General features: G+C 44.3%; 2 protein-coding genes and 1 long non-coding RNA gene across 9 annotated transcripts in view; 2 read left to right on the top strand and 1 right to left on the bottom strand.

Moving 5' to 3' along the window:
• The window catches only part of LOC144317042 (uncharacterized), a 20,753-nt gene extending 13,829 nt beyond the window's left edge, over positions 1 to 6,924 (top strand). For both annotated transcript variants that reach the window (XR_013382916.1, XR_013382915.1), the window contains one exon: positions 6,134 to 6,924. This is a non-coding gene — a long non-coding RNA (uncharacterized LOC144317042). The remainder of the gene's footprint in view (positions 1 to 6,133) is intronic.
• LOC144317041 (uncharacterized) overlaps positions 1 to 15,928 on the bottom strand; it is a 26,311-nt gene extending 10,383 nt beyond the window's left edge. Inside the window, exons 1-2 of the mRNA XM_077902896.1 lie at positions 15,663 to 15,928; positions 12,278 to 12,413 (exon numbers count right to left, since the gene is read on the bottom strand). Of these exons, the coding sequence (XP_077759022.1) occupies positions 12,278 to 12,413; positions 15,663 to 15,835 (309 nt within the window). The 5' untranslated portion in view covers positions 15,836 to 15,928. The remainder of the gene's footprint in view (positions 1 to 12,277; positions 12,414 to 15,662) is intronic.
• Positions 15,794 to 16,237, top strand: part of SOBP (sine oculis binding protein homolog) — a 163,062-nt gene continuing 162,618 nt past the window's right edge. For 5 of the 6 annotated variants that reach the window (XM_077902881.1, XM_077902882.1, XM_077902883.1 and 2 more), the window contains exon 1: positions 15,795 to 16,237. In XM_077902881.1, coding sequence (XP_077759007.1) covers positions 16,142 to 16,237 — 96 coding nt within the window. In that variant the 5' untranslated portion in view covers positions 15,795 to 16,141. The other variant, XM_077902884.1, reaches the window with a different exon arrangement.

Genomic DNA, 16,237 nt, shown 5'->3' with positions numbered 1-16,237 from the left:
TGTGAGGTAATGAAAAGTCACAGCATACATTTTCATAGGTTTGAACTTTGCTTACAATATAAATTTTAGTTTCCATTACAGTTAATGCCTGAGGTTATACTGTTACCTACAGTATGCTAAGAGAAAGTGTGTTTATCAAGAGGACTCTCACTAAAAATATGAACTCTACATCATCATGTACATCAAATCAACAAATATTTATTGGGCACCTGCTATGCATCTTGTGCTAATACATGATAATATGTATAATACATATTATATTTTATTGATCCTAAGACATGCATTTGTTCACATTTTAACATCTCTGAAATCAAAATGCAGCTTACAATTGGTGGCATGTAGTAGTTTAATTGTCCAGGCTTTTGTTATGATCATCAACATCTCAGTGGCTTACAATGACATCTATTTGTTCACATTATGTAGGAACATGGGTTGGTTTGGGCTCCACTGGCCTTAGCTCTGCAGAGCTACATACACTTGTTCTAGAATCCAGGTGGAAGGACTAGCCACTATCTGAGACTATTCTACTACTATCTTATGGTTGAGGAAGGAGCAGAAGTGGAATCTAATCTCACAAGCACATTTAAAGCTGCCTGGATAAGGCCTTTGTTATGTCTACTCACATTTAATTGGCCAAAGCGGGACATCTGGGTGGCTCAGTGGTTGAGCATCAGCCTTTGGCTCAGGTCATGATCCTGAGGTCCTGGGATCGAGTCCCACATTAGGCTCCTTGCAGGGAGCCTGCTTCTCCCTCTGCCTGTGTCTCTGCCTCTCTCTGTGTCTCTCATAAATAAATAAATAAAATCTTTAAAAAAAAATGGCTAAAGCAAGTCACATGGCCAACCTTGACAGCAGAGGAGGAAAGTGTATTCCATCTACCAAGAGTCTGGGAAGGGACAATGGGGACAGAAATTGGAAGCAATAATACAATGTATGCAGCAGAATTTTTCCTTTTCTCATGATACATAAAACAATAGTGTGTCTCACAATAGCTGGCATCTTAGAGTTAATGTAATATAATCATCTATATTAGGATTTCGGAGAATCTGTTCTTTAGGGATAATATTTTTATGAGCTTCTTTTTATTTTTTCTGGTTGGGTTTTAAAGGTCAAAATCAGAGATCCATTTACTGTTTCTATCTTTGTTTTTCATCTTTAAATCATAACACTAGATAATGAAGGTAAAGAGACATGTTGACATTCTTTTATTGATCTTGGGTTGCTGTTACTGTTACCTAACTTACCCTAATTTCAGCAAATAGATGAGGCTAAATTATAAAAAATCAACCCAGGGACTAGGTTCTTGGCATCACTTACTATTAATTCATTAGTTTATCTATCACACAAAATGCAGTTTTAAAAGATTTTATTTACTTATTTGACACAGCAAGGGACAGCAGAAGCAGGGGGAGCAGAGGCAGAGAAAGAAGGAGAAGGAGGCTCCCCACTGAGTAGGGAGCCCAAAGCGGGGCTTGATCCCAGAACCCTGGGAATATGACCCGATTCGAAGGAAGATGTTCAATCGAGACACCCAGGTGTCCAGACACACTATATATATATATATATTTTTTTTTAAGATTATTTATTTTTTCATGAAAGACATAGAGAGAGAGGCAGAGACATAGGCAGAGAAGGAGAAGCAGGCTCCTCACAGAAAGCCCAATGCAGTTCTGATCCTGGAACTCCAGGATCATGCCCTGAGCCAAAGGCAGATGCTCAACTGCTGAGCACCCAGGCGTCCCCAAAAGATATTTATAGAGCATCTCTTATGTACAGGCACTTTCTTTGCACTGGAGATTCAATAGGGAATAAGGTAGATAAGGTTCTTGATCTTAGGAAGATTTTATTCCAGTGGAGAGTTACAGACAATAGACAGATAGATGAGGAAATTTCAGTGCCCTGCATAACAGAACTCATGATTATGTAATAGGGAGTAAGTGAGAGGAGACTATTTTAGATGAAACAGTGAAACGCAATAGCAAGGAGGCAGCCATGAGTATGCCTGTAGGAAAAGCATTCCACACAAGGAAGAGCAAATATAACAACCTCAGAATAACAGAAAAGAAGACAGAGGGTCAATGTGGCTAGAAGGTGGTGAACAAAGAGTTGAGTTTCAGTTAGGATATAGGTTAGGCTGTTGCAATAAAGAGATAAAAAAGTACAATCACTTAAATACAAGATACAGCCTTATGTCTTGCTCACATAAAAGACAAAACAGACAACTCTGGCTTGATGGTATTAGGGATCTAGGTCTCTTCTCTGTCTTACTGCTCTGCCAAGCTCACCATGTGACTTCCATCTTGTAGCTTGAGATGGCTAGTCCAGCCTCTACCCTCTTGCCATTATCCTAATACCCAGTCAGCAGGAATGAGGGGGAAGGGAAACAGAAGGCATATCCCTCTGTTTAAAGCCACAACCTGGAAGTTGCACATGCCGAGTCTGCTCACATCCTGGGCCAGGATTTGCCCCCGCTGATCATATCTAGTTAAGGGAGGCTAGGAAATGTGGTCACTAGCTTGAATTCATGTAACTGAATAAACTTTGGCGATTCTAGTTTTTTTTTTTTTAAGATTATGTATTTATGTATTTATTTATTTATTTATTTATTTGAGAGGGCGAGAGAGCATGAGTAGGAGGGACAGAGGGAGGGGAAGAGAGAGAATCTCAAGCGGACTCCCCACTGAGTGTGGAGCCTGACATGGGGCTTGATCTCACAACCTGAAAATCATGACCTGAGCCAAAACCAAGAGTTGGACACTTAACTGACTGTACCACCAAGGTACCCCTGGTGACTCTATATATAAAAAAAATAAGAGAGAGAGAGAGAGAGACAAATAGTTGTTAAGGGACCATTAATAGTCTTTTCTACAAAGTGAATAGTAGATAAAGTGAGTAATATAGACAGAATCCTGAGTATGTAAGGCCTTGATGGCCATGGCAAAGAATTTGGAGTATATTATTAATGTGTGTTAGATATCTATCGTTGCTTTCCAGATTTTTCCCAAAATGTAGAAGTTTCAAACCAACATTTATTATCTCATAGTTTCTGTGAGTTAGGAATTTGGATCCCACACAACTGGGTGGTTCTGGCTCAGAGTCTTTCAGGTAATTGGAGTCAGGACATTGAGTAGGGCTACAGTTATCTGAAGGCTTGACTGAGGCTGGAGGACCTGTTCCCAAGATGGTTCATTCACATGTGTATTGGCAGAAAGCCTCAGTTCCTTGCTGGCTGTTGGCAGGGGGCTTCGGTTCCTTTCCATATGGACTTCTCCACAGGATTGCTTGAATGTCATCATGACATAGTAGTTGGCTTCCCCCAAGCAAATGATCCAAGAAAAGAGAGCAAGAATGAAACCACAATGCCTTTTATGTTCTAATCTTGGACATCGTACACCATCACTTTGCCACATTTTATTTCTTAGAAGCAAGTCACTAAGTATAGCACATAATCAAGGGAAGGAGAATCTGGCTTTATTTTTCAAGGGAGAAGCATCAAAGAATTCATGGACATATTTAAAACCATCACAGTATGATAGGAAATCACTGGAACATTTTAAGCAAAAATCTGTTTCACATTTTTAAAGAATTGGTTTGGTTGCTGTGTGGAGAATGGATTACACAGGGACAAGAGTGGAAACAGGGAGCTCAAGTAGGTGGTGATTACTTAGTTTTGGCAACTGATAAATGGGCCTGAGACTAGGAGGGGTGCAGAGGAATTAGAGAGAGGCGGTGAGATACAGGATATTTTCAGAAGTCGAGCGGATGGGATGTGATAAGCTATTGTTGGATCTAATGCTATTAGGTGTCACTTCCTTTCCACCTCTTCAACCGTAGCGTTTTCTCAAACTGACCACCTGAATTCTTAAAGTGCTTTAAAAATATGAATTACTGGTCTTCACATGTAGACGATCTACTTCAACGTGTCTAGGATGGGGAGAAGATAAATCAAAACTGGACTCTACCACTCCACTTACTCAATGAGCTAATTAGAAGTGTAATTATTATTTTTGTTGTTGTTTTGCAAAAGAGATAGTTATTATGCAATGGGCGCTATTATCTAAATACTCATTTCTTCACACATACACACCCTCTTCCTATTTAGACAGTTACCAATTCCTATGGATTCTGTTTCTAAGGTAACTCTAAGAATTCCTCGCAGCCTCACTACTGCACCAAACCTAAGCAATCATTTACTTCATCTTGAACTACTGCAAGCACCTCTCATGTAATCTCCTACCTCTGGTCTCTGCTTCTGCCTTTTACCTGCTATCTAGATGGTCTTCCTATCCCACACTTACGATCTTATCACCTCCATATTAAAAAAAAGACTCGGTGGCTTCCTAGGATTCTCAGAAAGAAGTCCACATGCTTCAGGATGGTACTTGAGGCTACTGACAATCTGGCCCCATTTTCCCTTTGGATTGACCTCGTAGCTCCCTTTAATGCACTCATCCTAGGCACACCAAAATTTTCACTCTTCCCTTACCTCTACTTGTACTCTCACGTCTTGGCAACTTGTTTCATATTGTTCTTTCTGTCTAGCGTGCTGTTCTTCCTCCCACTGTAACCTGACAACATCCTACACATCATCGTTCGAGGCCCAACTCAGCTGGCTACCATCGTTGTCTCCCTCACCCAGAATTAGTCGTCCTTTTTTCTTAGTTCTCATCTCACTTTTAAAATACCCTTATCATTTATGTTTATGCTCACGGTGCCTAGTGGTGGGCATGCCCTTAGTGGGCTCCAAAGAAAATGTTTACATGAACACAATTTATTTCCTCCTCTTTACTCAACTTATGCAATGGAAGAAAAAGGCAAGCTCTCATTGGAAGTTTGGTTAATTAATGTACATGGAACATAAACCCTGGGATCTGTACACATTTGGCACAGTCTAAACCCATTGCACTTTACAACCACACATAGTGGCATTAATAATTCGGAGGCATTGCAAAATCTTCACAATCCAAATATTTTATTAAGAATTCCAGTGGCAAGGTCTGAAATATAAAAGTTTGTGGGTCTTTTTAGAGGCTTAATCACATTTAGTTAGAAATTGAAATGAACAAGAACATTCTATTCCCTAAACATTCTAATTAATTGATGTTTAGCATATGAGTTACTAAATTTGTCTTTTCAGAGTTTGCATTTAGAGATTGCAAATAAATCTATTAGAATGAATTTCTAGGTCAGTCAGGTTTTGATTTGCAATATTTAATGTTTGCACAATTTCACCTATGTCTGACCTTTCAAAATTATTTTAACAGACCTACATTTACTTTCCTAATGGAATGATTTGCTACAAAGTGGCTACCGTGGGTAGTCTGGAAGGACACTGTAACTTTCTTTTGGCTGTCAAAACCCATCTGTTCTTATGTTTGGGGAAATCCATGGAGTGTGATGTTGGGATATAGGACCTTACCTTCCTGTGGAAGCCAGAGAGTTTGAATCTCAGTCTCCACTGGAATATACCAATACCTGGCAGTAGACTTTCCCACCCAGGCCTCCCCACAAGATGAAGGAAGAACCTCTGGGACAGCTCCTGGGGGATCATGATGTCCCAGTGGTGATTCCTAGAAGGTGTTGTATAGCAGAGGCAAGGATGGTGGCGTCTTAGTCTTCCCATGGCCTGGCCTGCTAAGTCCCTGGGCTCCTGTCAGTTTTCCTAGTCTCTTGGGCTCTACGAGTTCCCTTTCCTCCAATATTCTTTTTTTTCCTTTAGACAGAGTTCATTTTTATTCCTCGAAAGCAAGAATCCTTGCCAGTACCATTGGTGCTGCAAGGCAGTAGAGATCGTTCTAGACTCTGGAGTCAGGCTGCTGGCCCACTCAGTCCCAACAGCCCTCCGTTTCCTCATCTGTAAAACAGGACCCAAAAGAAATATTGTGTCAACTGTGCCAGGCCTGCATACAATAATATCTGTAAAGTATTTTGCACAGTCCCTGGTGAATAAAGAAGCAGTCAATAAATAGTAGCTTTTGAATTACTGGATTCTAAGCAATGATCCATGTGTTCAGGCCACAAAACTCTGCTGCTTACCACATAAAAAGAACACCCCAGTGCGCACTCTGTGTTCAGTAATACACTTGATTCTTTCCCATGCTGGGTTTTTGTTTTGTCTTGCTTTGTTTTCCAGCTTAGGACTTTAGTGCCTTCCCAGACTGCATATCCTGGGACTTTCCTGGGGAGCGCAGCCTACAGTCACTGTACCTGGATCTTCTCTCGTCTATACCTGTTCTATCCCTGCCGGCTCTCTCTCACTTCGAGGCTTTCAAAAGGAGATCAGCTGCACTAAAGACCCAGTGTTTTCACATGGAAAGGGCAAAACAGAGTCAAAGCGACAGCCTCCTTAGCATGTGGCATACCAATTTAGTAGCTTTAATGGACTTAAACAAACAAACAAATGCGCAGCCTATATCCCAAGACTTTTTATGGAATCCTTCATTTATCTACTTAGCTTTTGATGAATTTTTTTTCTTCCACTGAAAAGTATAATGTCCTCTCATAGTTAAACTGTGGAATCTTTTCCACTCAACTTCCTCCCTCTGGGATGTAATAAAGAGACAACTTATGGCCAAACAGCACATTGGAGACAAATTTCCTGTGAAAGAAAAATGTTTTTTACTACATGTAATGTTTCTCAAAGGAGGTGGGTCAAAACACAGATATCAATCCTCTGTAACCATTTACTGAATACCATATTTGGTTTGAGAATATTAAAATGTAGTATGTTATTTCTGAAAGGTTGAGTGTTTTGTTATAGCATTAGAGCTGTTTTCCTCTTATAACTGCCATGTATATAGATTAAAATAAAGAAGAAATTAAAATTATTCACCTAGCGGCATCCTCTATTTTCCCAAGAAAAGTTGGTAAAAGGGCTGAGCAGAAAGGAGCAGAGTGTCATGTAGGTGAAAGGATACCTCACTCGACCTGGCATCAGTGGACTGTGGACTTTGATGCTCAATTGGCCACTTCCTAGTGTGACCCTGTGCTCACCCTCACTCTTCTAAGACATGAAATGGGGACAGTTATGCTCTCAAACATGGTTGTGAGAGATAAATGACATTGTTTGCAAAATACATGGCTCATAGCAGGAATCCATCACACGATAGTTGATGATCTCACTCAACAGGATTGTCAGAGGTCTAATAAGTTTAAAGGCATTTGATTATTTGTCTAAAGGGAGTATATTATTACAAGTCAATATTAGTATCTATATAAATCAAATAAAGAGAAGAGTTCTGATTTCATCAATGGATATCATCGAGGAAAGGCAATGACAATTCAAGATAACCTAGATATCAAGTTAAGTTTTACATTTACCAGAATTTTGACTGTTGAAAGTGTTCTATGTTTAAGTTGGTTTTATTATGATATTAAGGCCATAACCCCAAAGAAACTATTTTTGTTTGGGCAATACTATTTAGATGTTAAATAATTAGGTAAATAATGCCCCACAGTTACTCCAGGAGTCAGAAAACTCCATTTAAAAAAATTGCTTAAAAGCAAATTTGAGTTATAGAATAAGTATCGATGTAAATTATATGTATCAATGTAAAAACCTTAGGTAATTTACTACTTGTAAATTTCTTTACTCCCATATAACTGAACTCACTCTCTGTTTCATACAGCTACTGTGCTAGGAGGCAGAAAACCTCCAGATAATCTAAGTTGATTTGGTCTTCTCTTGTGCCCACCCCCTGGACTTTTCTCACTGGGCTGGCATCTCCATGGCAGGTGGGGGTGGGGTGGGTGGCATTTACCTCTCAGACATAGTCACCTCTCCAGCTGGCATCCTCTGGGCTGGAAGTCTTCATCTAATCAAACATTTTGGGGGCAGGACTACTCTGGTCCTGCAGTCCCTCAGAGTCACACCTCCTCCATTCTCAGCCATGCGTGAAACACATAATAATGGTGAGTGGAGAGTATTTATGGCTACCCCAGGACCTCTGCTCAGGCTTATTCATACCACTCTTCCTATCCTCACTGCACCTGCCTGCTCTATACTGGGCTGGTTTGTTCTACAAGACTTGCTGTTGTTTCGGGCTCTACCTTGAAGGGAGAGAGACATGAGTCATCTCTGCTTTCAGCCCTCTGTCTTCATATTCCCCCAAACCTAGAAAGTGGAACCTGATTGTGAACGTACAATAACCTCCTTCCATCATCTAAGCATCTTTGCTCCTTCTTTATACCAACCACACAGAATTGTGATCTGTTTTTTGAATTGGAGAAACTTCCTTTAGCTTGTCAATTTTTTTTTTCCTGAAGCTACTTTTTATGGCATAAACTTTTAATCTAAATCCTTCAGGTCAGTGGGTCTAGATACTCAAAATCTAGACTTTTTGAAACTCTGAAAAAATGTTCTTTCAAACTATCTTTTTCTGCCTTGAATTTCACGATTCCATTTTAAGTCTCAAAAGTCATGGACAATTAACTCATATTTTTCTGTGAATATATCTTATAACATCTTTACTCTGAAGCCATGGATGCCCAATGAATGAAGAAGAGCATGGGCTAGAAAGGAAGTAGCAAGTATAAACAAAAACGAAACACTTATTACATCAAAATATTACCTCACCACAGATGGAAGCTGCCTTAAACCCTGAGCTAGGTTCTTCTTAGTTTCCAGGCCTAAATTATTTTCTAGTTAATGGCTTGGGAGACTGACTGTACAAATGTGCAGTGGCCAGGACACATGACAATAGAACTCTGACCCATCACTTTGGAAGCAACTAACAAGAGAAGACAAATCACCTCTGCCATCATCAGCCCAGAATGGCTGGGACTTGGTCAATGACTGCCAGCTTTTGGATTCCTTACCATACTTCTCCCTTCCAACTTGGGACCGGCTAGAGAAAGCTAAATATGCTCCCCAAACTAATCACATAGGATGTCCTGCTTCCAGTTGGCCCACCTTCTAGTTAGCATCTAGTTTCTCCATGCCAAAAACTCTCCATCAGAATATCGCTTATATTTCCTTTTATTTTCCACCATAAAGCTCTCCCACTCACATGCCTGCCTTTGAGTCTCTGCCAAATGCAGGTGATGGCGGCTGACTTTCTTGCACTATATAAACAGGCTTTGTTTGTTTTCTTTTGAGTGATCTTCATTTATTTCCATTGGCTTACTACAGATAAAGTGGTTATATTCAAATATATACATTGATAGTGGAGTCAAAAATTTTTTGACCATAGAGATGCTTGGAGTAAATAAATACTGGGCTTTGATCTCATTTTAATTCAATGGATAAGAATTAAAAATTATAACTCAAATTAATCTTTTCCTTGAATTGATAGGTATTAGTACACTCGCCTCAATGGGTACAGTTGAAATGTTCTTGAAATTGTACATGAAAATCTCCTTTTTTGTAAATTAAAATTATAACATTCTAGCAAATTGCTATTAAAAGGGATGCTGGTGTACATCATATTGAAAAATGTAGAATGCTTTCATTATGTAGGTGATTATTCCTCATGTGTCAGGTTTCCTTAAATTGTCACATATCTCTGTGAGCCTGTGCATATAAACCTAAGGCTATTGTAAAACGATAATGATTCTCAGAAGAGCAAATAATACATATTTGTCCAGAGAAATTTGTGCAGTCTTGTTTTAGTTCACTTTAATGAGTAAGATGTGGTCCTAACAACACTCCAAAATGTGACTTACTATTCTTATTTTACATATGAGGAAATGAAGGCCAAGGTAAAATGACTCATTTAAGCCCTCACTAAAGAAATGAAACCTCTTATTGTGCAAAGAAACTTGAGTCTGTTTGAAGCTACTGGCTGAGGGACTTTTTATATACCTGTGACTGATAAAAGGCCCTCATTCTTCTGAGAAGGTCATGGTCTTCACCTTGACACCATGGCAAAGAGGACAAGACTGTTCTTGGAACAGCAAGAAGGAAGGAGATCCCCAATCAGGGGTGTGCCTTACAGTGTTAACCTGGTGTATAATGTCAGAGCTAATGATGGTCAGATGAACTCCGTATCCAAATAGTGGAGCCAGGAAGAAACTCAGGCCTTCCCATGCAAAGGAAGGTTTCTTGACCCTGTGCCTCTGTCCATGTTGCTTTTAGAATAAGATTTGGATCCTTATGATGGTCCACAGGTTCCATATAATCTGGCCCTGCATTTCTCTTTCCCTGCTTCTCCCATTACTCTTTTTGTTCTCTACACTACAGATACCTTTCCATTTCTCAAACATGCTCAGCACATCCATTCTTCAGCTCCTTTAAAGTTCTAACCAGAGGGATGCCTGGGCGGTTCTGTGTGTTGAACGACCATCTTTTGGTTTTGGTTCAGGTCATAATCTGGGGGGTCATGTGATCCAGCCCCAGGGGATCTGTGGCAGGCTCTGCACTCAGCAGGGACTTTGCTTGAGATTCTCTCTCTCCACTTCCTCCTGCCCACATCCCCTCCCACTTGCACACACACACACACACACACACACACTCTCTCTCTCTCTCTCTCTCTCAAATAAATAAATATATCTTTAAAAAACAATTCTAACCAGAATACTTTTCTCCAGGATTCCAAGATCTCTGCGTGGACAGTTCCTTCTCATCTTTCCCATTTAATATGAATTTTTTTAAGATTTTATTTATTTATTCATGAGAAACGCAGAGACACAGGCAGAGGAAGAAGCAGGCTCCCTGCGAGGAAGACTCAATCCCAGGACCCGGTGATCACGAGCTGAGACAAAGTCAGACGCTCAACCACTGAGCCACCCAGGTCTCCTGAAATTTGTTTTCATGAAGATCTTTTATTTTAGCTAAAACAGAGCTCCAAACCTTGCAGCCTACTACAATTTCTCTATCATATTGTTCTTTTGTTGTCTGTGTCTAAAATTACCTTCCTTATTGCTTATTTGCTTGCTTATTGTCCCTTCTCCAGGCTATAAGCTTTCTGAAATTTGGAGGCTTATCTATTGTTTTTACTGCTAGCTCCCAAGCACCCAGAACAGTGCCTGGAATACAGCAGGCCCTCAGTCTCTCAGTATATATAATGAATGAATAAGTCATGAATCCTAAGTGAGAATATAATGATACATTTTTGCCCATTACCCAGAAAAAAATGAGCTGAATGTTTTGTGTATGATTTTAGGAGATTCCAAAACTCTAGAAACTCATCTGTAGACCCCTGGTTAAAGCCCCTGTGTTATAATTATGCTGTTTCAAATGTTTTTTTCTTTTAAATTGATCTTGAACTTTTGTTCTCTGAAATTAAACATGAAAATGAACTTTGGAAGTATGTTTTAGATAGCATATAACAAATCACAGGCCAATTGCTGCTCGTTGGTTTTGAGTAAAAAAGATCCCTGATATTTACATTACTTGATCCTAAATGACCATATTTCATTTAAAAATTATGCCTTGGGGTATATGTTAAATGCTCCCCCATATCCAGTTCTTTTCTCCTTTGGGGAACATGGGAGAATTAAATTTCCCAGCTTCCCTAGCATTTGGACAGAATCATATGATTAACTCTAGTTAATGGATTGGAGGCAGAAGTGACATATGTCACTGCCAGGCTGGAGCATTTAATCGCTGGTGAGGTCCCCTGAAGATGTTCCATCTTCTCCTACATGGAATCACATGCTGGCATGGAGATGCCATGCCAAGCTATCACACAGAGGACAGTTGCTCTGGAGAGTCACACAGATCTTCAGGAGACTTTGTGTGAGCAAGGAGTATAATAAACATTTGTTGCTTTAAGTCCTGAGATTTTCTGATTTGCCATTGCAGCATAACTTAACATAACCAAATACACCACTGATTGGAGAATGTGTTATTATTTTATATAATATTGGGGGGGGTGGGAAGCTGTCATTTATAGCTGTAAGAATTCATTGTGAGATATATCAACATCTCGGAGGTGTTAAAATGTGAAAAATCCATGGGGCTTAGATTAAATACAGATATTTAAAAAGAGCTTATTAAATCAGGTTATCACTCCATAACTAGAGTTGGACAGAAAGTTATGGACTCAAATCCCAATCCTTACCAGCTTGTGACTGAATAACTTAGCTTGTGTAAGTCTTAGTTTTGCCATTTGTGAAATGGAGATAAAAGATGCCTTAGAAGGTTTTGTAAATATTAAAGGAGGTAATTCTTACCATGTGTTCAGCATAGTAATTACATATTTTAGTCCTATATTTGGTTAGACCACAGAGCTTGTTCAAGATAAGCATTAATTTCAAACTTTATATCGGAAAGCCTCTTTGTAGGTTTGTTATTATGTCATACAAACCAATCAGCAAATAGTTATTAATTCCTTACTAGGCACGAAGACTGGGCCACTGCGTTAGGTGTTGTTAGAGATAACAAAGAAGCAGATCTATCCAGAGGTCGAGGGCCTAAGCCACACCATCCTGGAGTTTTCCCGTCTTCTCTCTGATGTACTTTCCAGGTGAATCTGATCAGAATGAATATTAAGAGAAGCCTTAAAGAGTAAAAGTCACAAAAATATACCCGAGGGGTGTATGAAAGGTCATTCCTATACTTATCTCGGTGACTGGCAGGGGTAGTAAAGGGAATATTGAAGCTTATTTCTACGTCTAGGGCCTTGGATAGTGGTGCGTGGGTGTGGGTGTGGGTGCGCGCATGTGTGCACGCTGGTGGCTGGAGCATAATGGTAAGTCATAGCAGTGAAAGAGTGAATTTTTTGAGATGTAGGGATTGTTCCTACTTCCATAGGATTCGAATCATACAGACTGTATAAAGTTATCTACGGAACGTTATTAGACTCACGATACATCCAAATTCATAAAGCGGCAACTCTTGTTATAATTGTCCTCATCTATAGTACATTTGAAGAAACCTAAAACTTGCCCTTAACAAAGTGTGGCAGTCATTAGTTCTGCAATTCATTCTGAACTAAAAGTTCCCCTACACAGGGCATATGAGCTTTCATTCTGTCACTGAAGATATCACTGTAGATTCTAAGACAATGTTCCCACCTCAGTTTCCTGGGGGACGTATGCCTGTGAAAGAACAGGTGACTGATTAATATCACTATTTTTATTAAATGAGCCATTGCAGAGAAAGAAATTTTCTTTAAAGGAAGTATCGCTGCCTCCAAATATGACTCTGGGCTACAGTTCACCTTTTCTGTTTATTCTTAACTTGTGAAACTCTATCTTAGGGCTTTGGGTTTATAACTTGTTATTTGATATCAAGTGAACAACAGTGAATCGATTGTAATGCTTCTGGCACCAAAGGAAGCAGAGGGGGACTTAAATATGTTTCCAGAAGACAAAAAGCTTCCCTTTGTATATACTTTACAACATACGCTTCCTCTGTTTTAGAATATTCAAAAGGAAGAAAATAGAAATTTCTAACTACCTGTCATTAAAGACCGAGAGGACAAAACAGAGAAAAGGAGCTACCTCCGATCCACGTATTATTTATCAGATATTTTGGATGAAATTCAGATTGAAAAACCAAAAAGACCCGCTCTTCCTCTCTCCCTACTGGCAACAGCATTAGGATGCTATTCCTCACTGAGACAAACACCCACTTTCACATGTTGGGGAATGTTGTGTCATTGTTCTAGGAAAGGGGAGGGCGTAGTGTTAGTGCAAATAGGTTTGGGGCTCCTGTCCTCATCCTTGCTGCCTCCTCTCCTCATCCTTGCTGCCAGGGTCGTTGTAGGTCGTCTGTGAGCTGGCTAAGTCCTGACTTCCCAGAGGACTTGGGCTCACACCTGGTCAACCTGGGTGCACTCCCAGAGGTTGCTGGAAAAAAATCTTGAATAAAGGGATGCCTGTACCGCAGAGCGCTCCCTAAAAACTCAGCAATCTTCCTCTCTTGACTTTTTCTGCCCCAGATAACCGCCCCGGGATCTTAAATTTTTTTTTTTTTTTTTCGGGCAAATGTTTTGCTTGGACCCCTTGCAGGAGCAGAGTCTGATTCCGCCTCGCTCCCTCTGGCCTGGGATCCGGCGAGCCACGCAGGGCGGGGTGCGGCTTCCCCTCGTTGCCTCCGCACAGGGCCGAGAAGAGGCGAGAGGAGGTGCTCAGCTTTCTTGGATACACTTCCCCAGGATCTGTGATTCGGCATTTCCGAGACAGAATAATGCTAAAACGCAAAATAGCCACCGCAGAGGTGCTTAGCCCTGCCGGGTACGCTTCCAAATACCTCTAATTTGACGTTTCAAGAAGCAAAACAATGCTAACATGCAAATTAGGCAATGCGATACCCAGAAGGAGCCTCGCTTGACAGGCCAAACAGATTTTAATGGAAAGCTGACTCATATTCCCCAAACCGATTCATTCAATCTTTTAAGTACTTAAAAAAAAAAAAAAAAAGAATTGTGTAATTTTAAGTTCCACCACTGTTATAATGAGCACTCCATAATAACAAGCGGTGGAACAATGGACACCCCCATCTCGCATTGTGTCAGGTAATTACGAAGTGTCGCGGCGCGGGAAAGGGGACCGTCCGCGTGTCCCCTGCAGCGCGCGAGCATTCGGGGCTGCGTGTCTCCGCGGAGCACACACACTCCTAACCGCTCACGCCGACCGCACGCGCAGTGCGGGCTCGGCCCCAGGCGTGGACCGTCGGGGCCGGGGCGCGGGCGGGATGGGGGGTGGCGGTGGGGGTGGGGGCAGCCGGGCGCGGGCAAGTCGCCGGGCGGGGCAGGGAGGGTCCCCCAGGACCGACCCCCTCCGCGGGACCCCGCGCTCGCAGCAGCACCCGACGCTCCGGAGGTTAAACCCGGGGCACTGGGGCAAGGGTGCGCGCGGGGTCACAGGGTAAGGCTGTTACTTTGCAGTGAGACACGTGTGCGTGCGTGCGTGTGTGTGTGTGTGTGTGTAAGGGAGAAGGAACTGGAGGCACGAGAAAGAAGAAAGAACAGGGGGCCGAGGGCCGGGATGTCCTACTTCTAAGTGGTTCGTGGAGAGGCGAGAGCAGGGGTGGCCCGCGCCGCGCTGGGGACCGCAGGGACCTCTCCGGCCCCGAGGTGGCCCCCGGAGGGGAGCGCTACCCTGCGGCTCCGGGGGACGTCGGGCTGCGGGCTCCTTCCCCCGAGACCCCGGCGCTCCACGCGCAGGGAAAGCGGCCCCGGGCTCCTGGACCTCGGGTCCCCGCGCCCTCGCACCGCCCCACCTCCTCCCGTCACCCCCATTCATGCCCCCCCCCCCCCCCCCCGCAGCAGCAGCGGCTTCTAGGACGGGCCCAGGAGCCAGCTGCGGACCCTCGGAGCTAAGGAGAGGGGCGGGGGTCCGGGCGGCCCCGAGGTGGCCCCGAGGTGGCCCCGAGGTGGCCGCGGCCAGGCCCCGCCGCGGAGGAGCGGGCGGCCGCGAGCAGCCCCCGGGGCCGCGCAGCATCCGCGCGCCCAGTGACGGTGAAGCCACGCCCGCCGGGAGCGGGGGCCGGCCCGCCCCCCGCCCCCTCCCCTCCCCGCCCCTCCCCCGCCCCCGCCCCCTCCCCCCGCGCCGGCCCCCGGCCCGCCCCCGGCTCGGCTCGGCTCGGCTCGGCTCGCGGGAGGCGCAGGGCGCCGGGGCTGGCGCGCTCTCCGGGGCGCAGCGCACTCAGCTCGGCGCACGCACGCCCAGAGCAGCTCTCCCGCGCCCGGCCCTCGTCCCCCTCGGCCCCCTCGTCCCCCTCGGCCCCCTCGGCCCCCTCGTCCCCCTCGCCCCCCTCGCCCATGCAGACGGACCGAGCGACGGAAGATGGCTGACGACTCCACGGGGCACCGAGGATGCAGCCCGGCGGCGGCGGCGGCGGCGGGAGCGGCAGAGGCAGCGGCGGCGGGAGCGGCAGCGGCGGCGGCGGCGGCGGCGGCGGCGGCGGCGGCGGCAGCGGGAGCAGGAGCGGCGGCGGCGGCGGCATCCCCGAGCCTCCTCGAGCTACCTTTCCCGGTGACGGCCACTGACGCCCTCCGCCGCTAGAAGACACCCCGCTTCTCCGGCGCCCGCCCCCCCGCCCCCGGGCCCCAGCCCCAGCCCCGCCAGCACCGCTACCTCCGCCGGCGTTGCCTCCATCAGCACCACCTCCGCCGCCACCGCCACCGCCACCGCCGCCGCCGCCTCCGCCTCCGCCTCCGCCGCCGCCGCCACCGCCGCCGCCGCCGCCACCGCCACCACCGCCGGCGGCGGCAGCAGCCATTTCATCTCCGCCGAAGCCAGACACAAAAACATGGCAGAAATGGAGAAAGAAGGGAGACCTCCGGAAAATAAAAGGAGCAGGAAGCCGGCTCACCCGGTGAAAAGGGAGATCAACGAGGAGATGAAG

This window comes from Canis aureus, chromosome 7, assembly GCF_053574225.1.
Source record: "Canis aureus isolate CA01 chromosome 7, VMU_Caureus_v.1.0, whole genome shotgun sequence".
NCBI classification, from domain to species: Eukaryota; Metazoa; Chordata; class Mammalia; order Carnivora; family Canidae; genus Canis; species Canis aureus.
The sequence above is the reverse complement of the archived record's forward strand: the minus strand, read 5'-3'. Positions and strand labels throughout refer to the sequence as shown.